Source organism: Alosa pseudoharengus, unplaced genomic scaffold, assembly GCF_046254945.1.
Source record: "Alosa pseudoharengus isolate Yale_2024_CS ecotype anadromous, Long Island Sound unplaced genomic scaffold, YU_APseudo_1.1 YU_APseudo_1.1_scf_10, whole genome shotgun sequence".
Classification (NCBI taxonomy): Eukaryota; Metazoa; Chordata; class Actinopteri; order Clupeiformes; family Clupeidae; genus Alosa; species Alosa pseudoharengus.
The window spans coordinates 26050757-26075144 of NW_027468565.1; the positions used below are offsets into that span (position 1 = coordinate 26050757).

At 44.1% G+C, this 24388-nt stretch overlaps 2 protein-coding genes across 4 annotated transcripts in view; one reads left to right on the forward strand and one right to left on the reverse strand.

The window, feature by feature from the left end:
• Positions 1 to 5367, reverse strand: part of mapk8ip2 (mitogen-activated protein kinase 8 interacting protein 2) — a 67071-nt gene extending 61704 nt beyond the window's left edge. The window contains exon 1 of the mRNA XM_076269085.1: positions 5217 to 5367. Within this exon, the coding sequence (XP_076125200.1) occupies positions 5217 to 5281 (65 nt within the window). The 5' untranslated portion in view covers positions 5282 to 5367. The remainder of the gene's footprint in view (positions 1 to 5216) is intronic.
• Positions 5368 to 7811: 2444 nt separating this feature from the next.
• chkb (choline kinase beta) lies at positions 7812 to 24226 on the forward strand. 3 transcript variants are annotated; one of them, XR_012983132.1, is made up of 11 exons: positions 7812 to 8586; positions 8753 to 8861; positions 9183 to 9296; positions 9548 to 9681; positions 10038 to 10142; positions 11564 to 11622; positions 11846 to 11954; positions 12105 to 12124; positions 12504 to 12612; positions 14753 to 14850; positions 20565 to 20646. XR_012983132.1 is itself a non-coding variant. In XM_076269108.1 (11 exons), the coding sequence occupies exons 1-11, from the start codon at positions 8135 to 8137 to the stop codon at positions 21081 to 21083; spliced, it is 1428 nt and encodes a 475-aa protein (XP_076125223.1). In that variant the 5' UTR covers positions 7813 to 8134; the 3' UTR covers positions 21084 to 24226. The 3 variants fall into 3 exon arrangements, 2 of the variants coding, with proteins under 2 accessions (XP_076125223.1, XP_076125233.1); XM_076269108.1 differs by lacking the exon at positions 12105 to 12124 and adding an exon at positions 21027 to 24226 and having other exon boundaries at positions 7813 to 8586; XM_076269118.1 differs by lacking the exon at positions 12105 to 12124 and adding an exon at positions 21027 to 24226 and having other exon boundaries at positions 7813 to 8586; positions 11867 to 11954.
• The last annotated feature ends 162 nt before the right edge of the window (positions 24227 to 24388 follow it).

A 24388-nucleotide genomic window follows, 5' to 3' on the forward strand; every position in this document is an offset into this window, starting at 1 on the left:
CCGAGGTAAAACACACACACCCACACACACACACGGGGGATGATGAGGATTAAGAGCAGACCCGTCCAGCGCAGCGCGGTGGTGGATTAAGCCGCCCTATTGGTGTTTTTTTTTTTATTCCAGCGTGCTTCGGGAGCGCAGTGGGCTGGCAGGAAAAGCCAGAGCCGTCACAGCAGGGGCATCAAACACAGGGCAACAACCACAGGGGCATCAGGCACGGGGCAAAATGAATTCTGCCTTCAGTTCAGCTCAACTAAGCCTCTTATCCCTGCCATCAGAAGAGGGGGAAGACAGACAGAGAGAGAGAGAGAATGAGGAGAGAATGGGAGGAGGGGAGGGCAAAAGAGAAAAAGGATTCCGATTCTGTCTGTTATGTATTAATATTAAAGGCAGATTTTCTACCCCCTGCCTACACCCAATCAACACATCTAACCGAAGCAGCATCACATCTCACACATACACAGATACACAAACACATAGAAATATCCTCAGAAACACACACAGACAAAAATCTAAATTCCACCAAAATGAGAGAGAGAGAGAGAAAGAGAGGGAGGGAGAGAGAGAAAGGGAGGGAGAGAAGAGGGAATTACTTGGATTTGGAGAATAGATAAACGGCTGAAGAGATGTTAGGATATAACCAAACACAACCTCAACATGACATAACCAAACACTAACCCAAAACATGGAGGACCGCACTGACCAGACCTTGGTCCTCACAGATAGCAACTTACCAACCACACACACTGCACCCAACCACACACACTGCACCTATACCACACACACTGCACTCAACCACACACACTGCACCCAACCACACACAACGCACCCAACCACACACGCCACCGATATGGAGGACATGTGTGTCAGTAACTTACCAAACAGATGGCAACTTACCAAACACACACACACACACACACACACACACACACACACACACACTACACACACACAGGCACAACTACAGGCCTCTATCTATTTTCTCCAGCCATAAGAAAACATCTAGGCTTCTGTTAGGTTCAAAAGATCAAAAGACCTACCAGTACATGCATTTCTTGGGACCAAAGATAAAAGTCAAGATAACTAAACCAGAGACTTTCTAATGAGGAGACACAGCACTCAAAAAATCCTCCATAGAAATGCATGGAGTTAGTTTGTAACGCCAATATGGCAGTTGTCTACACATATCACACCCCTTCCGTGGCAAAACGTCGACATGTGAATACATTGAGCCAATCATATGGTGTGTTGTGAATACATTGAGCCAATCATGTGGTGTACTGTGAAGACATCGTGCCAATCATGTGTTGTGATCTCGCCGCTGGAGCAAGATTGGTGTTGTGAAGCCTTGCGCACGCGCATTTCTGCCGAAATAGATGCCTGATAAGTGCCCAAAAAGCGTTGCAATATGGCTGCCGAGTGGAGGGACTTGCCTAAAAGGACTGACTAAACCCTGAAACCAAGTCTACCTCTAGGGCCCGCAAGCCACTAGTCTGCAATACATTCTCAACATGCTGTAGGTTTCAAACACAGAGTTGGTGCTTATGCCATGATCAGACATTTACACCTGCAGCAAAAAATAAGGTGTGTGTGTGTGTGTGTGTGTGTGTGTGTGTGTGTGTGTGTGTGTGTGTGTGTGTGTGTGTGTGTGTGTGTGTGTGTGTGTGTGTGTGTGTGTGTGTGTGTGTGTGTGTGTGTGTGTGCCAATGAGAAAGAGGACAGAGAATGCCCTACTCAGCACATCAATACACTGAGGACAGCAGCCTCACTGCAACACTGAACCATTACAGTTAGGACACTCTGTTTGTGTGTGTGTGTGTGTGTGTGTGTGTGTGTGTGTGTGTGTGTGTGTACGTGTGTATGTGTCTGTCTGTGTTTGACTGTAGTCAGTGATATTGTCCTTGGAAATAACACTTTCAGCACAAGAGGACATTACACAAGCTTTTGTATTTCAAGAGGCCACAGAACACATCCATATGTACAGCTTGCGTATTATGTCCACTAAACGTTCAAAACCAACACAGATACTTTGAAATGTATATTAATCAGACTTTAGAGCAATGCTCGACATCAAAACTTTGTTTTTTGTCCTCAAGTTACCATTAGTTACATTACAAGTTACATTATCAATGTTATTTCTGTGGCATCAGAAATGCCTTAGGAACACACGTTTGTCTAGACAGTTGAAAGGCTCTATGTAGGAAGTACATGCTAAGTGTGCAAGTCCATACTAATAATCCTGCATATTTCCATTCATAGTATACACTGTGCCCTCCCATTCACCCTAACCCAGACCTACTGTAGTGTACTGTGCTGCTGTCTCTGACTGGGGGCATTTCCCAAAGTGCATCTGGGCAGAAGGAGGGCTTGGCAGATGCTGAGGGCTTTAACACGTTAGCATCCCGGCTGAAAGCCAAAGCCAAATGTTGCATTAATAAAAACTTTTAGCACACAAAAAATGCAGCCAAACACTTTGCCTCCTACTTCTGACCCTGTCTCTGCTTCTATCTCTCCATCTTGTTCTCTCTCTTTTACACACACACACACACACACACACACACACACACACACACACACGCACACACATTCATGCACAAGAGCCATATAGGCAAATAGCCTGACTTTCTTTGTTACTAGAACTACACAAGCACACAGATCTAAAGAATATTGTGTCCAGAAACACTCCTTGACTGAGAGGAGCCCATTCAGGTCTAGCACTCTCATGCATAACAGCATCAGTGACACCAGTCCCCTCTGGCACCCGTGTCACTGTGACTATCCACATCTGCATGAGTCCACAGTCGTGCTCCTAAGACTATCCACATCTGCATGAGTTCACAGTTGTGCCACTGTGACTATCCACATCTGCATGAGTCCACAGTCGTGCTCCTAAGACTATCCACATCTGCATGAGTCCACAGTCGTGCTCCTAAGACTATCCACATCTGCATAAGTCCACAGCAGAGCCACTGTGACTATCCACATCGTCATGAGTCCACAGTCATGCTCCTAAGACTATCCACATCTGCATGAGTCCACAGTCGTGCCCCTGAGACTATCCACATCTGCAGGAGTCCACAGACTGCTGAGGCACTAAATGTTTTCAAAGAGACTTTCCCTGACTTATTTGCCTATTATGTGTAGCATTATGTTCTATGAAACAGCAGGATATGGAGAAAGAGTGCAAGAGAGAGGGAGAGAAAGAGAGGGAGGGAGAGAGAAAGGGAGGGAGGGAGAGAAGTGGGTGGAGAAAGGGAGTGAAAAAGAGGGAGAGAATGATGCTGTTAGAAGGCTAAGAGGAAGCTTTTCAATAAGAACAACAATAAACACCAACATCCACGCGTCCTTCAGTGCCTGTTCATCATTCATGTCACACAACCCCATCAGCATGGAGAGAGAGAACAGGAGCTCAGGAGGACATATGAGAGGAGGAGTATGGAGGAATAGGAGGAGGAGCAAAGGAGGAGGAATAGACATGAGCCTCTATGGACGGAGGAGGACAGGAAAACAAGAGAACAGAGAACGATCCAGAAAGAGAGAGATAGAGAGAGTTGACCAGAGGAAGAGAACAGACCCAAAGGTGAAATGAGGCCTTGCGTCCATCAGTGATGTTGCCTCATAAAATCGGGCAGTTCCTGATTTACACACGACCGCTGTCCTGTCCCCGAGCCTGTAGCCACACGACCGCTGTCCTGTCCCTGCGCCTACTCAGAATCCATGAGTGTGTGGTGCCTTTTTACACTCTCAGCTTTGATTTCCTGTCACATGATCACAGACGCGTGCCTCCAGGAGGGCTAACGGTCCCGGACCCAAGGTCAGAAGGAGACGTATTCTGATGGAGGATGGAACCCAAGGTCGGAAGGATATGTATTCAGATGGAGGATGGATGGAACCCAAGGTCAGAAGGAGATGTATTCAGATGGAGGTGTGTGTAATGTAATTGACTGGGTGGGTTTGGGGAGAGAAGCCGCCTCCATACTCCAGAACATTGAGGCATGACTGGAGCACAGGTCTCCTCTCCATATGACTGATGAGACTAATGCTCCTTCACTTTGAGTGTCAATGACATACAGCCACAAAGACCTTCATACCCGAACACACACACAGACCCGCACAAACACACACACACTTATGCGAAAGAGCTTTAAGTAAATTAGGTGCACTGTCAAGATTGGAGTCTTGAACACCTTTCTCAACCCCTACCCCCCACACACATCCTTTTCAGACTCATTCGCATAGCCACAGGTATTACTATGATAAATACTGTTTGGTAAGGCATTTTGGTAAGGCAAACAGTCTTTTTTTTAAGAAGACCATATCCATTCTCTTTAGATGTTTAGGGCTCAATGTGATGGTCGCTAATAAGGATTTGATATCAAAACAATAACAGGAAAAAATGGCCGATCATTGTTGTCTCTCGTGCTGAATGGGGAGCAGTGATGACGCGAAGGTTTACGTTTAGGTTTATTTTAGTCTAAACCAGACACATTTCAATGCGTTTTAGTTGTTATTATTGTTGTAACTGTATAATGTATCACGTACGTAGACAAATATGTTGGTCCTCCTAGAGAGAGTATATTGAATGATCACATTGAGAGACACAACCTTAAGAGTTTCTGGACCAACGCCATCTCGTCTAGGCTCAGTTTGAAAGCTTTACGTGTGATTGTCCTGGTCGTTGGCTGGTAATGTATGACATGATAGCACTGATTCATCCGCCGTACCCGAGCATCAACAGGACATGTTGGCCCAACAGGGCGTGGGCCTAGTGAGGTAATTGAATCAGCGAAAGCGCACCATGCAAACCACACGATGGCTTCAGTAAGGATGGTACCCAGTTACAAAGCTTTGCCATCTTTTATTTTCATAATCAAGTCATAATACCAGCCAGAATAGACAAGAATCTATTCGCTCGTATTCATTTACTACAACAGTTATACAGTCATGAAACAATCACCACAGAAACACAAGGCAAACGCCACAACAGCATCATCTATCTCTGAGCACGGGCAACACAGCGCAGGCACAGAACAGCATTGCGCACTCATGGTAATGTGATTTTTGAGAGGAAATGCTGCCCCTGTACAGAGATGCAAAACAGAACGGACATGTCCGTGAAGGAGGACAGCTGACTACGTCCCTGTTCTTTCTCCCTCCTCCTCACAGCCAACCCGTCCCCATAGCCGCCCTTCGTGATGAAGCTGCCCCGTGCTTACCTGCAACCCGGAGGCGAGAGAGAGTGGAAGGTGGAGAGCGAGAACATCTCGGCCCGGTCCGCCATCTTCTTCCAGAAAGGACTCTTCTAAAAAGCGACTGCAAATGCGGTCGGCTCGATGCCCATTCACAGTCGATGGTGAAGGAAGCAGACGAAAGAGAGGAGAGTTTGAGTGCGTGTTTATGTGTGTGTGCGTGCGTGCGTGTGTTTGTCCCTAAGGTCCGCCCGCTCGCTGCCGCCACAATGCAGATGCTGTCCGGCCGCGCGACCCCCTGGCTCTGTCAGATTCGTCAACTCAGCACCATCAAATCAAACCTCACGGTCCACGTCGGCAGAGAGAAATGACGAAAGGACACACACAAATACTAACGGCAAATAAAGAATAGAAACTATGTCTGTATCAGCCGAAGCTTTCTTCTCGAAGGAGGCGCAGTAAGACGCCCTGCTGTACACCTGCGGAACACAGGCGACTCGTTGCTAAATGTCAGCAGCTCGACGCGACTAACAGCCAGTGGTGCGCGGAGGGAGGCGGCAGACGTAGCGTCGGTGCGTTCTGGGGAGGGGGTGGTGGGGAAGGGAGGGGCGCTCGTTCACACTCCGAGCTCAGTCGCTCCGGACGCTGCGTATAAGGTTTGCGGCAGCAACGCGATGCTCAGTGTGAACTGAAGCGGCGGAGCGGAGGGGAAAGCACTGCAGATAGCCTACGCGCCAACGGATAGATTCCCTCGCTTTTACACGAACACACAAACTCTTTCTTCCACATACTCATTTGCTGATGACTCCAAAGATCGTTATTGTCCCAAAATGCCTTAATGTCACCTCATGTATTTTCTTTGCTCCGCTACCTATCAAAGAAATATAGCCTAACATGTCTTAGTGCTGTCATTTAATCAGTACAATAGGCCCCCCTTGTGTAGCCTAATTCATATAGTACATTTGACATCTGGTGAGCATAGCATCCATTCTGATCTACCGGTTCTGGTGTCATTGTTCTGATTAGGGATAGGTCTAAGGCATATGGCATATAAAATCACTGCAGTTTTCTCTTTGGTTCCCATGCGGGTTAACACTAGAACAGCAGCGCGCCTCCCACTCCTCCAGGGCGACCTGTGGGATCCTGCGGACTTGGAGGAGCTGTTCACTGCGGGTGGTGCTGAAACCCACCCGTGAACCGTCATGGGGCGCCACGCCATCTGCGGCCAGGCGCAGTAAAGACAGGCCCTCTCCAGGAACAGTGTGCCGCCCTGGCAAGAACATAGTCAGGGTAAGACTAACCCATCCACCAAATGGCCGAGAAACCTTTTTAGAAATCTGTTTTCGAAGCTATAGGTTACTCTCAGAGCCCAGTCAGTCTTAAGGCGATACCGGAATTATGCCGACATGAGGTGCTACCAACATGATCAGTTATCAGGTAGGGCCTACAGGCTGTGACAAGCCACATCTATGACCAGCCAACTCATGCTATTTCCTAAATAACAGACCTGTTCGTATTTTTCATCAGCTCGCTGTTAGCGTAATTGCAGGCATGAAAAATATGACACTGATTGATGATTCGAATTTATATAAACATTAAACAAAACATTTTAGATTGAACATTCCCACTATTTATTCGATTGTTAAAGTAGGCTAAATAAACCTTTTACCTGTTAGAGGTAGGCCCCATTTGTCTGATGAATTTCAGGCCTAATCAAAGAGTAGGCTAGCCTATTCCAAGAAGACTTGATTAGGGTTGTCATCTAGGATCATTATATTTTACTTTCATATTTTAAATGAGTCTATTGAAAGTTTCTTGTCACGCTTTTTATCTGAACTATGTAGTTTAGACCACATTTCTTTATTGTTTTGTTAGCTGTGAATTTTAAGTTCAAATAGGTCTACTCAAACACGTCGGTTAAGATAAACGTCATTACCCATAATGCAATGTACCACGGCAACCAATCAACACTTTGTATGTTAAATAGGCGGGACTAAGACGTTTGACCAATGACGATTCTTAATATTCAACAGCAGACAAAGCACACGATGACAGTTCTTGAAAACTATTGGATAAGTTCTTGTCAGTCATACAAAATGACTTGACAACAGGGGTGTGTGCAGCCAAAAGACGAGGAAGTGGCCAGGACCTCTAACATGCGAGTCCCATGGATTATAACCAGAGCCCGTTTACGGAAAGCCGGATCACTCCCTATTAACTCCATTGTACCTGCAATCTGTTGCACTTCCGCTAGGGGCGACCACGAATAAGTGCAAAAACAATGGGGGTCTATGGAGCTAGACGGCTAAATTTGTCTCTTTCAACTGGTTGTCGTTGAGAAATTGAATATTTGATTGTGGTTTCTGCAAGCTCGATATGGATTATAGGTCAAAAGTTGAATGAACGAGTAGTCACGTCCTTTCGATTTCTTACAGGTTAGGTCGTTGTTGCCCACAACACACTAGCTTTCTGCTAATGAATGACGTCATTGAGGCTTTTTAGAACAAATAAGTGACTCAAAAAATATAATACTCAGTGGTTTGTATTTTCTCTGCCCCCTCTTTCGACTGCAACATTCGAATTTTTTTGGGGGAAAAATATATCCCGAGAAAAGTGGATTTGAGGGGTACAGCTCCATAGGCCTCCGTTCATTCTGCACTTATTCGTGAGCGCCCTCATGTGGAACCAGAAAAGGAACTGCAACCAGTTCAGAAACCGGAAGTTTCCCGAGAGTGGCGGTTCTCCCCTTGTTAGACATTCTCTGTTATAACCGTAGCCGTCGGGAATATAAGCGATGCATGCAGTGCCGTTAGAGCACAGTCGACCCAAATAACTAGCTAACCAGCCACTAAACAATCGGTCGAATTCGGTCTTTGGTCAATGCTATCGCCACCAATAAACCGGTTCCTCTCGTAACTTTGTCATCATGCGGTCTAGCCTATCAGATGATTCTTAGTGTTATCACATCCCTTTCAGTGCGACTTTCTGCTCGCCCACTGTCACTCCCGGTTCTTCGCTCCACTCTCGTAACCCATCCATACCCAACGACACACTTCCACAGGCAGCACGCCACGATGCAGTCGAGCCGACACACTACTGTCAGCGGCGGTGCTTCTCTCAAACCCGGAGCCACCAGGGGAATATCTTCAACACTCACGACTGACAACACTAGTCCTGCGCTTGGGGCCAGGCTGGCGATTAACGACATACAACGGAGGACACCGAGTCCCCGTGGTGCGAATGGGGATGACGACTCCGAAGCGGAGTCCTACCGGGACGGGAGAAGAGACGAGGTCGACCGGGATACTCGCGGAAGAGCCTTCGCTTGGTGTCGAGACTTTCTGTCCGGGTCGTGGAAGACCATCTCTGAACAGGACTTCCAAATTAGTATAGTCAGGTTTGTTGTGACAAGCCAAATAGTTTATGGAGTTTATGAAAAAGTTTTCTCATATTTTTCTGTTGTCATGTTTCTGTAGTCATGTTAGTTGCTTTTTTATCTCCTAGTTCCTTCTCTCGCTCTCTCTTTCTTCCTCACTCTGTGTGTGTGTGTTTTGGGTTCGTAGTGGAGGACTCAGTAATCTCCTCTACAAGTGCAGTTTGCCAGAACATGTCCGTCCAGTTGGCGATGAACCAGCCCGTGTGCTTTTACGGATATATGGAGCCATCCTACAGGTACGGAGCACACTGGTGCAGTTCGGCGTTGATTGTGTGTAGCCTACTGTCCTGAGAAGAGACCACCGGCCCTTCCCTCTCTGCTAATAATCAGCGGATCAGGGTCATGACTAACCTAGGTAGAATGAAGTTATGTCAGTGGTATGGGTAGACTAATCGGTCTGTGGATCATAATTGCACTGTGTAGTGTACAACGTGGCTCATATTAAAGGTCATGGCTTATGCAATCATGTTATCAAGTACATTCAATTATGTTTTCCCTTCATGTTTGTCTGACTGTGTGTGTGTGTGTGTGTGTGTGTGTGTGTGTGTGTACTACAGGGGGTGGACTCTCTGGTCTTAGAGAGTGTGATGTTTGCCATCCTGGCAGAGCGAACTTTGGGCCCTCGACTGTTTGGGATCTTTCCTGAGGGAAGACTAGAGCAGTACATACCTGTAAGGCTCTATCTATTACACACACACACACACAGACATCGCAGACATACATGCCTGTCTCTCTCTCTCTCTCTCTCTCAAATCAAATTGTGCTTTATTGGCATGAATGAAATGTCTCTCTCTCACACACACACACACAAACACTTACAAACCTATTCATCCTCTCGCAAAAACACATACCAGCAGGCATGCCCACTTATACAGTACTTTGTCTCACTCACTCACTCTGATTGTCTGTGCCTTACCTGCAGAGCAAACGCCTGCGCACAGACCAGTTGGCCATTCCAGAGCTCTCTTCGGAGATCGCCATGAAGATGGCACGTTTCCACGGCATGAAAATGCCCTTCAACAAGGAGCCTAAATGGCTCTTCGGGACCATTGACCGGTACACAGATCAGCTCCTGACTTTTACAAATACACATTTGACAAAATACAACAGTATAATGTAATCTGCAGTTAACCAGCTAATTAGTCAAATAAGTGAAATGTGGATCATTGTGCCCTGAAAAATAGAGAAAGTTTCAGAATTCAGTTTCAGAGATTTAGAAAAATAAAAGTTGGAAACATATGGAAATGTTAACATGCACACCCAGACATCCCCCACAGACACACACACACACACACACACACACACACACACTTACACACACACACCCCACAGCAGCAGAGCAGCAGTCTCGCTCCAGAGGTTAACAGTTATGTGTGTGTTTGTGTGTGTGTGTGTGTGTGTGTGTGTCACAGGTACATGGAGCAGATAAAGACTCTGAAGTTTGTCCGGGACGCCCACATAAAGAAGTTCAACAAGCTGATGAAGTATGACCTGCCCAATGAACTGGACAACCTGAGGTGAGACGAGAAATAATGAATGAATGAATGAATGAATGAATGAAGAGAGAGGGAGGATCCAAAAGTCCATCAAGTTTTTCCGAAATAGATAGACAAGCAGGATGGGGGAGAGGAAGAGAGATACAGAGAGATAGTGTGAAAGGGGAGAGTGAGTGAGGACAGGGCGAGAATGTGCTAGACGGAGGAGGAGAGCGTGAGAGGCCCTGAAAATGAGGGCTTGGAGAAGACACGCTGCTGCTGGGTCAGACAAGCAGAGATTGACAAGAGTCTCACTGGACGCCTGATGCTGCTGTGGGGTGGCCTGTGCTCTGCTGTGCTTTGCTATGCTGTGTTGTGCTGTGCTGTGCTGTGGCCTGTGCTGTGCTGTGCTGTGCTGTGACCAGAAGTGTGGGATAGATGTGGGATAGAAAAGTGTTGTTTTGATGTCAGGTCGTCTGTTGCCATGAAGGTGTGTGTGTGTCTGTGTTTGTGTGTGTGATTCTATTAACTGTTGATACTGTGAATCTGTTGTGTGTGTGTGTGTGTGTGTGTGATTGTGTTGACTGTTGGTACTGTGGATCTGTTGTCTCTGTTGTGTGTGTGTGTGTGTGTGTGTGTGTGTGTGTGTGTGTGTTGAAATGTTCTGTCAAGCTCCTGGAGTCCTTATATGTGGGCTGTAAGCCAGTGAAATACAATACCAAGGGCAGTGTATGTCTGTGTGTATGTATGTGTGTGTGTGTCTATATGTCTCTACCCCTTCCCCCTAAAGCTTAGCTTGTGATTAGCAGAACTCAGAGGATCTCACATTCCGCACATGCCCAGTTCACTAAATCTGGCTCTCTCTCACACACACACACACACACACACACACACATACACACACACAGACACACACATATTTGCGCAGATATTTACACACACATCATACACACACAAACATAAACACATTCCACACTCATTCTTACCTACTTTTGTGCGCAGATATTTACACACACACAATTAACCACTTCCTCACACACAGATACACAAACGTTCACTATGTGGGTGAAAGGTTAAAGCAATGTGTATGTATGTGTGTGTGTGTTCTAACGATAAATGATAATGGAACATTCCACCCCCACTCTTCCTGGTATGATGGCCAACGAGGTGCAGGAATCGTTGGTGAACCCCCCCCCCCCCCCACACACACACACACACACACACACACACACACACACTCCCCATCATGTAACCAGTAGTGGACCTGATTCTTATAGAGATGTGTTGAGTGGGTGTGGGTGTTAGAGATAGAGAGAGAGATTGCATTACTGAGTTCCATAGTAGCAGTAGAATGTGGAGCTGTAATTTTTACTTTCTGAAATGTGACTCAGTCTCTCCCTCTCCAACTCTCTCTCCCTCTCTCCTTCTCCCTCTCCAACTCTCTCTCTCTTTCTCTCTCTCAGATCACTGCTGGCAGCGACTCATTCTCCTGTGGTCTTCTGTCACAATGATGTACAGGAAGGTAAGACAGACACACACACACACACACACACACACACACATACACAAGCACATAGAAGCGTGTGGTACCAGGCCAGGCCCACTAAAATGGACACCTAATTGAAGCATGGCTGCATCCGTTAAGGGTGTTGCATTGTGGCCATTGTGCATGGGCGTGTGCATGTGCGCGGTCACGGTGGGTCACTTCACATGTTATACTGACGTGAACACTTTCATTCGTCCAGTTCTGGCCCCATGTGTTTCAGGGAACATACTGATGCTGGATGGGAGGCAGGCGGACGCTCCAGAGAAGCTGATGCTCATTGACTTTGAGTACAGCAGCTACAACTACAGGTATATGGATATTAAAAAAAGTTTGTGTGTGTGTGTGACTGTGTTGACTGTTAGAACTATAAGAATTAAACAGCATAATCCAATCAGTAAAGTCAATGTCAGGGACCTTTCTTTACCTTGACTGTTGTTCCTGTGGGGGCCTTTGCTTAGCAATGTATTGTCCCTGTGCTGTAAGTGTTTATTTTTGTGTATGTGTGTGTGTGTGTGTGTGTCTGTGTGTTTGTGTGTGTGATTCTATTGACTGTTGATACTGTGAATCTGTTGTGTGTGTGTGTGTGTGTGTGTGTGTGTGATTGTGTTGACTGTTGGTACTGTGGATCTGTTGTCTCGTGTGTGTGTGTGTGTGTATGTGTGTGTGTGTGTGTGTGTGTGATTGTGTTGACTGTTGGTAGTGGATCTGTTGTCTCTGTTCTGTGTGTGTGTGATTGTGTTGACTGTTGGTACTGTGGATCTGTTGTCGCTGGTGTGTGTGTGTGTGTGTGTGTGTGTCACTGTGCTGTAAGTATGCTGATGTGCTCTAAGCACTGCTTCGCTCTGCTGTGTCTGTAGGGGCTTTGACTTCGGGAACCACTTCTGTGAGTGGATGTATGACTACACGTATGACCAGTGGCCCTTCTACAAGGCCAACCTGGACCACTACCCCACCAGAGAACAGCAGGTGAACACCACTGCCCCACTAGCGCACCGTTAGTTTCAACTCCATCTGCATGCTATACAAGGGAAGCTAACACACGGTTAGCTTCATCTCCATCTTCATGCTATACATGGGAATCTAATACACGGTTAGCTTCATCTCCATCTGCATGCTATACATTGGAAGCTAACACACGGTTACCTTCATCTCCATCTGCATGCTATACATAGGATGCTAACACACGGTTAGCTTCATGTCCACCTGCATGTTATACATGGGAAGCTAACACTGTGTGTGTGTGTGTGTGTGTGTGTGTGTTGTGTGTGTGCGCGCGCGTAGGGGGGGATGGTGAGGATTTCCCCCCCTCTGGTTTTCCTATCCCTACCTCTGCTAAATTATTTTTATCGTCGGGGGGGACAACATTTATCCCCCTCTGCCCCTCATATTGATTAATGCTACTTCATATAAGTAAAGCGCTGCAACGTGAGAACAGTCTAGTAGGCTAGCCTACATATTAATCTGACATCAGAAACGCACCGTCACCGTCAGCACTGATACTGCTGACACAGTGGCTGCGTGATAACTTAATTTGGCCTTGATCGTGCTGGATATTTCAGAATGTCGAGTGTGTAATCCATCATAAATGGCTAGGTTCAATGGAAAAGTTAGCTGGACAAATGAAAGAAAACGAGAAGGATTCAGTGAAACATAATAATGTTTTAGAACCTTCAAAATTAGAAATCTGATGCAACTGAGATGGAGGACAACTGCACGTAGAGTAGAACATAGGCCTATTGTCCGAAGGAACTTACATTAAATGAGGAGATATTTGCTGAATGTCACAAAAAGTGTTACAGAAATTGCTTGGCATCGCTTATTCAATGGCTCTCTACCGAAACACCTGTAGTTTGCGGAGGACGAACGAGAAAGCACTCGTTTGTTAAATCAGCCAGTAGTAGACAAATAACTTTTAGAAATAATCTGTACTGCAAAAACGAATGTTGGTGGGTATTTAAACTATCTAGCGGGTGTTTTAATAGCTGCAAGAAATAGAAGCTTCATGGTCTTTATGTTCTGGTTCGTAAATTATTTTCATAAAACTTCAAGTTGCCCTATAACTTTACTCTCCAAACTCTTCACTGCACTGTAGGCAATTAACTGACAGTATGATAGGCTATTTATTTTCTGTAGGCTACAATAAACACATTTATTTTTTCAACTTTTGCAATATTACGCACTTGGCTACTGAACGCAAAAGCAGGAGAGAGAATGCACGTAGCCGCAGCGTGTAGCGCAATGTGTAGGCTATTTGGTTACCAACTAACACTGTTAGCCAATTCACTAACTTAAGACTTCAGTGCCATCATATATAACGTTTTTTTACACAACAAATACAGAAAGGATGGAGGCAGCAAAAGTAGAGAAGTCATTTCAGATGGGGCAAGAACAAGGTGAATTTGTATGCTTGTCAAAACGTAGTTCTACCCTGCATTAGAGGAGCTGATCATCATAGCACACTCGCTGTTTAAAGTCGTACACCACGGTAAACTGAAACTAAAATGTTACAAAGGTGGCAAAAATAATATAGGGTATTATTAGCCATGACATGAATCGTTCGTTCATTTATTTATTTATTTATTTTTGGGGTGGGGGGGGGGAGGGTTTACAAACTTATTCAAAATCATCCCCCCCTCTGGTTTTTACACAAATCGCACCCTGTGCGTATGTATGTATGTATGTGTGTGTGTGCACGCATATGTATGTATGTGTGTGTGTCTGTGTCTGTGCTTATCACATGCGCGCGCACACACACACACACACACACAGTGGAATCTGAGAAAGTCATTTAACTGCATTTTATGGCAAAAGAGCAGAAGTGGGCTTTTGCTAAAGTCACCTTGTCCAGTACAGAGTCTCTGTAGCAGACTTCAGCAACTGCTGGGTCATAGAGCATGCCACCTAGTGGATTAAATGGGCATAACACCAGAAGGACTAAGCAGCACCACATCAACTCTCACATAATATAGAATTAACTGGATATGTTTTTATTTGTCTATTGTGTTGTTGGCACAGGTAAATGTGTGTGTTTGAGAATGGCTAAAAGTGTGTTAAAATTATGTTTGTGTGTGTGTGTGTGTGTGTGTGTGTGTATTTTTACCTGCAGCTGCATTTCATCCGTCACTACCTGACAGAGAGCGGAGGATACGCTGGCAGAGAGAACCACCTGCAGGCGGAGGAGGAGCTTATGCTCGAGGCCAATCGGTGAGCTCCCTCTTGTGCTGCCATGGCAACATGAGCGTCATTTTAGGTCCGTTTTCTTGTACAGGGATTGAAGCCTAATCATGGACTAAAAGAGCACGTCAGTGGAGATCTTCACAGAAAAAAGCTTTAGTGTAGGGGGGGGGGTTTAGTCCATGCAGGGGAAACTGACCTGTAGTTCTTTACATTCGTAATGTATGTGAGTGCATCTCAGGTGTCCAGTTATGTCAGACTGAACATGTGTGTGTGTTTTACACTCTTGCTTATCAAAAGTCTTAAAGGTGTTCTAAGCGATGCTGGGTAATGTCACTTCTGTTGACGTTCAAACAAAACAGAGAGCTAGCTCGCTACTTCCTACCACTCCCTCCCATGCAATTGAAACTCTCCTAAACGTGCATCTCGTCGTTGATTTGCTGGAACAGTTTGTTATGTTTTTTATGGGCAAGGTTTGCCCAAGTTGTTTTGTGGCCGTTTTTGGAGAATGGGCTGTCCCAGGTAGTGTTGCACGGTGTATTGATACTAAAAAGGTATCACGATGCCTTCACGCAAAAAACGATACGATTTCAGACGTTTTTAGAATCGTTACTTTATTAAAATAATAAAGTTCTGTGTCTGTGTGAACTGCTGCTCTCACTGCTCCTTGCACGCATCTAGGCAAGTGGGCGTGTCAAGCAGGCAGCTCTGAGTGAGTGAGTGCGCAGCCAACGTCAACATAGTTCTTTGCCGATAGTTCTAGGCCTTGTGGATAAAACAAAAGGTGCAGTGAAATCTGCAACTATTTCGGATACATCGCGAATAGTGAAGGCAAGCCATCAGGTACACAGAGGCCCGTTTGTAAAATATGTTTCAAAATAATTTAAAAGCAGTAGGCTACGCATGGAACTTGGCTAAACACCTCGCAGACATATCCCAACATTTTTAAAGAGTTCAAAGAACGACAGGTTAACGAATATGCTATAGAAAACACGACTACATGGTTAGTGCCAAGTTCTTCTCTTATGTTTTAGTCTAGCCTAAGTGAAACGAGTGGTTCTCTGGAATAAAGCGAACCTTCCTTCATCAATTAATTTTGACGAGACAACGAGCTGTAGGCTAATCATTTTGACGAGACATAACGAGCTGTAATCATGGGGTGCTAACGTGATAAAAACGCAATGTTCACGCCATAATAACATTACCATAACTTGTAAACGATCTATTTCATGTTCGGTCAGTACTACTGGTAATATTTGTCATGGCATGTAGACCGCTAATGAAAGCCCACAGCATACCACCAAAGCGTGTTGAGTCCTAATAATAATAGCGGCTTATTGTTACAGTACGTGGTAGCAAATCATGTTATCAAAGAAATAGACGTAATGTAGGAATGCACACAGATATATTGCAACAGGTAATGGTGTAGGCCAGGGGTATTCAATTAATCTTCAGCGAGGTCCAGTTACGGAAAATTTCCTCAAGCAAAGGTCCGGAGCATTATAATGTTTAGGCTATGTATATGTATGTATAATATATATACAGGGGCGGTGCAAGAGGGGTGGCTCCGGGTGGCACAGGCCACCCTTGAGATTCGATTGGCCACCCCAGGTGCCACCCCAAATCCTAGTCTACGATTTGCCATTAACATGGTGTAAGGCGGGACTTTCTTGATGTACTTGCAGCAGTGTGAAGTGTCAGACGTCAGAAATGTAAGTGGCCAACACACTTGCCTTTATTGGCCTCACAATTGAACTGCGGAACGAAAGGTTTCCCCGATCAGGAAATACTCCTTAATACGCAACTTTGTGTAGGCTTAACAGAGGTAGCCTAAATATCGTGCCTATGGCGATGACAGCTTAAAAAAAAAACACATTTATTTCACTTGTCTCGCTGGATTGAAGGCAGAATGTGGGCTGTTGCGCAAATAGATGAATGAGGGTCGGGAGATTCCGTTAACAAAGACCTAAAGTTTTGTTAACATTTTCTTCATTATTATCGTAAAATATGTCTCCATGCAGGGCAGGGCTGGTTCTAACCTAGGCTAGGCTACTATATTTGGGTGGGCTGGTAGAAATTTTGGGTGGGCAAAGCTGTCAAATTGGATCAAAACTAACATAAACACAAAACAAACACAAAACAATCAGTACTACCTAGCTTGAGTTGCTGCAGCCAACAGCCAGGGATAGGCAGTATGTCTGATACATGTATGTAAAATACAAAATAGTATGTTGTAATTTTTATTTTATTTAGTTGGGAAAAAATGGCATCATATTTTGTATCAAAATACTTTATAGGTTTGTAGTTTAAAAATAGTGCCAAATTATTTTGGTAAAACCAATAACCTACTTTTGGTGATGTGATTTGCCCAGAGTTGTTGTGATCAGAATATTGAGATTCAGGCAGATAAGTTTCTTGAGAACTTTTAGTCATCCAATTCAAACACATGGAAGTCATCCAATTCAAACACATGGAACCGGTTATGTGGTTGCCCTGCAACAAGTTACCCCACGTGAAAATTTAATTAATAATTTGCCCAGACTTGTTGTGATGAAGATGAAATTGCTCACATACACAATACACTCCTTCATACCAACCTTAAGTTTCTTGAGAAAATAAACAAATAGACAAAAAAGCAGGTCAAATTATTGTAACAGCTACAAAAATAGATGGCCATAGAGTGGGGGAAATGTCTTGGATGAGTATATTTTGTATATCTTCATTTACAGTAATATAATAAAATTGATTATATTTTAATGTCCCCATGATGGAATTTGTTTTAGAACAGCATAGCCCAGTGACAGACAACTTAGATAATTAACTTTAATATGTTTGTATTAAATTTTATTCAAATACAAAGACATTTTATGTGAGAGTAAGGTATTTGTGTTTTTTTGTCCTTCAATTTATGAGTATGGTGTTTGCATCTGGTTTCCCCAATGTTTTTGTGCTAATTTCACATTATCTTGAGCCTGTTTCTGTTTATCTGGATGTTTTGCCTCATGCCACCCTTGAATCAGTGCCTCACTAGTGCCACCCTTGTCTCAGTTCACTGTTGAATGGGCCTAGCCTACCCTATGCTTGCTCAATATGCTTTGTCTAATAGAGGTGCTTCAAATTGGCGCTTTTAAAAATCGCCTGTCTCAGAATAGAAGAGGTCCAGGGCAATTCTGCGCAAAACTGTCACATCCATATTTAGCCTAGTTGGCGTTACGGACGTGACAGTTTTGCGTGGTATCGATGATTGGAAAATAACTTACTTATCGTTAACTTAGATATCCATCTGATTCTCGTCCCGTCTCCTCTCCTCGCTCGTTTCAGGCTATCAGTCTCTTCCCCATAGTAGGCTACTTTACTCACTGACTCGACTTTATCAGAATTCACAGATTTCACTGGCTGAGTAGCAGCAAGCGAAATGATGGTTCCTGAAGCTCCTGAAGTAAATGCTGTTATCCTAACCAACGAAACATTTAGCGCAGCTTTGAAATCTTACGTGAAAATCTAAATTAGGCTATTATGGTCTGGGTCCGGATAGGATCACGTCACGGTCCGGACTCGGACCGCGGTCCGCCATTTGGTGATCCCTGGTGTAGGCCTATCTGACGAAGACCTGAGTGGTTGGAACGTCGTACTTGTACACTGGGCGCAAAGAAGACTATCCTCACATTTTCCCCCTTCGCAACTGTCAAAGAAATCCCATGAACACGGGAAGGCCTAGGGTAGCCTATACTGTACATCAGATGGCCTAAAGATTAGGCCTCTCTGCATAGCATTCAGTGATTTGCATGCAGTAATTTTAACACTGACCTAGATCTAGCCTAGTTTGGCTATTTAAAGCTACTTTATTGCCAAAACACAACACAATGTAAATGAACTATAACAAACAATAAAGGACTTAATCACACAAAGTAGGCCTACTATTTTACTGACTATAAAAAAAAATAATAATTATGTAGGAAGTTTAGAAGTTTAGAATCCAGAATTGACCTGCACACTACAAAAGTGCACCGAATTCAACACAAATGACTCCATACACTTGGAGGAGGTATGAGTCCTTTCTTCTCCAGATATCTTAGGATTTCAGCGTAGTATCGTTTTAGTATCGAGCATCGTGATATTTATGGCAGGTATCGTATCGAAGTCATAATTTTGCTATCGTGACAACACTAGTCCCAGGGTTGCCTTTTTTTATTTTATTTTTATAGTGTATTCAGGACACAGGCAGCTAGTGGATGGTGAGGTGATGTTTGCTGTGAGTGACAAAAAATGTTTTAGCCTTAAAAATGTATGACATCGCTTAGAGCACCTTTAATGTTAATGTGAATATGCAGGTATGAAAAATTGCTCTTGTGAGTGTGTAAACTGAATGTTATATAAATGTTCTGCGTATGTGTGGGAGTGCGTAAACTGTGAATGTTCTGTTGATGCCGTCTAAATGTTGTGTGAATGTTTTAAATGTTGTGTGAATGTTGTCTAAATGTTGTGTGAATGTTGTCTAAATGTCTTATGGACGTGTCTCAGGTACAGTGTTGGGAACGTTACTTTAAAAAAGTAATTAGTTATAGTTACTCACTACTTGTTCCAAAAAGTAACTGAGTTAGTAACTGAATTACTCTATGATAAGAGTAACTTGTTACCAGGGAAAGTAACTATTTGCGTTACTGTTGCTATAAAAAAAAAAGTTGTCAAAGAATTTAGATTTTTTGAGCAGTTTTGAGCAGCCAGTTGAAATGAGTAGAACAGACGGGTGTTTGTAGGCTACATAACTTTCGATATTTATTAGATAGATAGATAGATACTTTATTGATCCCCAAGGGGAAATTCAAGATATTGCACATCGACAGACCTACGGTTGACTTCAGCCTGTGTCATAGGTTTTTGTTGTGAGGCAGAAAGACCTAGCTTTTGCTGCTTGGAGGACTTTGCTCCGAGTCCTTCTTTGCTAGTGGATAGCGAGCTATCATCTGTGGTGGAGGTATCTGTGTTTTTGGCCACTAGCTTTAGATGCGTGTGAGATGCATCATTAAATTAGAGTTGCTTACAACGGATGTCGACAAAGTCTTCGCTCCTGGACATAATGTACACATTACATGCACGTTCTTGCCTTTGACCACAATGAATTTGAAGTAGTGCTTATATCTCCACCTTGAAAATGCCAACTTTTCATCGGATTGCTCCTGACCTCTGCTGTTTCGTCGAATCTCTATTTTAGCTGTTGCGTGTTTGTGTGTGGCGCGTGTGCTGGCAAGTGTGTAAAAACACTGGCTCTGATTGGCTATCATGAAACATGACTCTGCCTTAGCCAATAATAATCGCTTACGTCGTTATTAACCCACCTCCTCACTAGCTGTGAGCCAGGGGTGCGTTCGGATTACACAGTTTATTCAATCAATGCATAGTAACGCACCGCATTTAACGTCCAGTAACGTTAACGGCGTTGTAACGACGGGAAAAGTAATTAATTAGATTACCCCGTTACTGAAAAAATAACGTTGTTACCTAACGCCGTTGTTTTAAACGGCATAATTACAAACACTGCTCAGGTATGCTCTGTTGTGTGAATGTCGTCTAAATGCCCTATGGACATGTGAATGTTGTCTAAATGCCCTATGGACGTGTGAATGTTGTCTAAATGCCCTGTGGACGTGTGAATGTTGTCTAAATGCCCTGTGGATGTGTGAATGTTGTCTAAATGCCCTATGGACGTGTGAATGTTGTCTAAATGCTCTGTGGACGTGTCTTAGGTATGCTCTGGCGTCACACTTCTTCTGGGGACTTTGGTCCATCATCCAGGCCCGGATTTCCACCATAGAGTTTGGCTACATGGTGAGTGGTGTGTGTGAGTGAGTTAACATGTGCTTGTTTGAGTGTGTGTATGTGTGCGTTTCAGCATAAGCTTGTGTGTGTGTGTGTGTGTGTGTGTGTGTGTGTGTGTGTGCTCCCATTTGTTGAGCCTCTGTGTGTTTTTGAAGCACATAAGGAGCACATAATCAATCAGGTCAAAGGTACTGTCAAAACACACACACACACACACACACACACACACACACTTATCACTCTACAGGTCTCTATAGGTCATAGAAGACACTAATAGATCACAGTCTGAAACAAACACAAAGGCCAGATAAATATCCATCTGTCACTATGTTGTCTTAAAACGTAATAAACACGAATGTGTTTGTTTTTGTGTGTGTGTGTGTTTCTAGGACTATGCCCTATGCAGGTTTGATGCTTACTTCAAGCAGAAGAAGCTATTCGCCTGAAGCCCGCCTGAATGTCTCATCTGGAGTAGTCCCCCGCCTTCCACTCACACACACACACACACACTCACGCTCACACACTTACATACTTACACACACTCATCTTCTCTCCCTCCAGAACGGTTTTATTTCCTCTAACTGTGCGAGGAATCCTTCTTGTCATACATCAGTAGTTGCAACAGAACTATAAAGCATGACGGCGGTTTCAAATGAAGAACCTGGGCTTGCATTGTGCTTCTTACCAGGAACGACTGACCTGTCCAAAGTCTCTTCCTTTCTGTCATGCTGCTTTAATATCGTTCTTGGCATGTAGACGACATGACGAGACCTGCACGGTAGCACACCAGAGAGTCGAAAGGGTTTAACCTCTTCTAATGCACAGCAGGGAACTCCTGACGCAAACAGACAAGCTGTTGCTAGCACCATTAGCCATGTTTAGCACACGCTTTACTTATACACTATACCATTTCTCTATACTAGCTCACATCTGTACATCATGATGTTAGATTAGTTTGTTGTGGACCCAACATATCAGAAGCCTTTGTGTCCACTTCTGTTTACTGCTGTTTAAAACGACAGACTCACTTACGCCTGTGTTTACTGTGGTCACTTTTAAGAGGGCTCTCGTTTAGAATGGCCAGCAGAACTGTGGCTGTAGCCCCCTCTTGTGTATCTTGCCGGTAGTGCGCAAGGCCTTGCTGGAGTGCAGCATTGGTGCCTCCTCAGTCAATTGAATTCATGATGCTTCATAGAATCCCAAATTAGCGCTTATCCTCTGTCTGACAGACACACCTGACTACAGACACACCTGACTACAGCCCTTACACGTATTAATGTATAGTGATTTCATCATTTGATACTTTTAGATATTTCATTTTCTTTTCTTTTTTACCTGTGCAGGAGCTGTCAAGGCTTTTTGCAATTTATTTAATTTTATTAATTATTTTTCATTTTCATATTTAATTTATTTTTATGACAGTGTCATATTTCATTAGTTCCATTATATGGGTCCATACTGTTTTGGCATACACCAACCTATAGAAAGAATTTTTGTGTTGTGTCATGTTGGTGATCTTTAGATTAAAGATTTCTGTTAGTAATATCAGATACACGCCATTTTAAAATAACACATTAACTGTTAAATATGTTCTTTCAATGTTGAACTTAATAGTTTGTTAATGTTATTTTATTCATTCTGTATTGTTAGCCGAGGCTCCTTAATGTAAAGCATGACCGAACTGCTCTGTATGGTTATTCATGCGGTTTCTTAACTGTGGATTTGGGCGTGCAGCTCAAAGGTGGACACCTCTGTCATGTGTTTCATCATGTGTCATCATCTCTCTCTCTCTCTCTCTGTCTCTCTCTCTCTCCTCTCCATACTCCACCATCCCTCCTTCTCTCTCTCTGTCTCTGTCTCTCTCTCACTCTCTCTCTCTGTCTCTCTCTCTCTCTTTCCATCCTTATATTTCCCTCTGTCTTTATCTTTGCCTTCCTGTCCTTTTAGATCTCTTGTATCTCTGCAGAAGGAAAGCGTTAGCACTGCATTGTTGCCTTACCATGTGTGTAGCCACGGGCGTAGGTCTGGTTAGCAGGGGTCTGGGTCTGGTTAGCAGGGATCTGGTTAGCATAGGTCTGGTTAGCATGGGTCTGGTTAGCAGTGGTCTGGTTAGCATGGGTCTGGTTAGCATAGGTCTGGTTAGCATGGGTCTTAGCCTGGGTCTGGTTAGCAGGGGTCTGGTCAGCATGGGTCTGGTTAGCAGGGGTCTGGTTAGCATAGGTCTGGTTAGCAGGGGTCTGGTTAGCATAGGTCTGGTTAGCATAGGTCCTGTTAGCATGGGTCTGGTTAGCATGGGTCTGGGTCTGGTTAGCGGGGGTCTGTTTAGCAGGGGTCTGGTTAGCAGGGGTCTGGTTAGCATAGGTCTGGTTAGCATGGGTCTGGCTAGCATGGGCCTGGTTAGCTGGTTAGCTTGGGTCTGGTTAGCAGGGGTCTGGTTAGCATAGGTCTAGTTGTGTGATGGAGCTGAGCAGCGTGGAGACGGAGCTAATGGATGCTCCAGTGTAGGAGGTGAATGTTCTCAGTGCACCACAGTCAGTAATGTTGTGTTGGAGCGGTGCAGCTGATATGGGAGAGGCAGGAGGGTTGAGTGGTAGCTGATAGAAGTTAGGTGCGTTTTGTGTAGCATGCTAAAAAGGTTGTCCGATGAAGCATGACCAGTAGACTTCATGTGTGATTGGTTGCTAATCACTTGATTTATTGACACTCATCTTGATTTTGATTGAACTATTTATTTACTCATAACTCTACTCAGTCTCTGTTCATGGTTTGTTTATTTGTTTTTATTTGTTTGTTTGTGTCTTGCCAGTTGAGTTTGGTTTCCCTCCAAAGATACATATTTTTACTTACCTGAAAGACACAGCCAAAAGAATGTAGACTTCCTCCAGTTATTGGAATGAGCTGTAAAAAAGACTGTGGTTATGGAAACAGTACAGTGTGGTTTATGGCATTTAAATAGCATACATACAAACAAAGAATGCATTTGATAGGAGAGGAACGATTCTGCCTAATCAACGGGTGTGTTTAATTCTTTAAAACAATAATGAAGAATAGATGAAGTACCCAAAATGTAACTTCAGTGTGTGTGTGAGGGGCCGGATTGATCTGGTAAATGGCCTCCTATACCTACACTGCTAGTCATGATGGCCATGATGTGTTAGTGCTCTGCTTCAGACATTAGGAGATGAGGGTTTACCTGAGAAGGCCACCCGTGGTGGTATGTTTTCATCCCAACACACACACTCCTGATATTGACAGTGGCATTAGCACAAGTGTGTGTGGGATATGATGGCTTCGTTCCCTTGGTGTTTGTTTAATCTCAGAGTTTAGCATATTGATGACAATCTGTCGTCAGCTAAATGGCTTTACTAACTTCATCTCATCTAAAGCAAGTTTACCACTACATGTGTTTTTACAGTTCCTACCAAAAACCATGGCTTGGTTGACATTAACAATCAGCACTGTTGCTGTAGTTCATGTGTTTGTTCACAACTTTGCTGTTCATTTTGTATTTATTATTTTCTGTCTTTGCATTGACACTGTTGTATCTGTTATGCATATATTACTGCTAATAAACAAAAATAAATAATAATCATGTTTGGAGTGTAATTCTTGTCCAGTCAGTATACTGTGTGTGAAGCTGGAGGGGCACAGACAGGGTGTGTTAATGGTCATTTTTAGGCCTCCGTGCCTCCCACATGTTCACAGGTTGTCCGTCCCGATCTTGTGAATGCGATATCTTAAGAATGCTTCA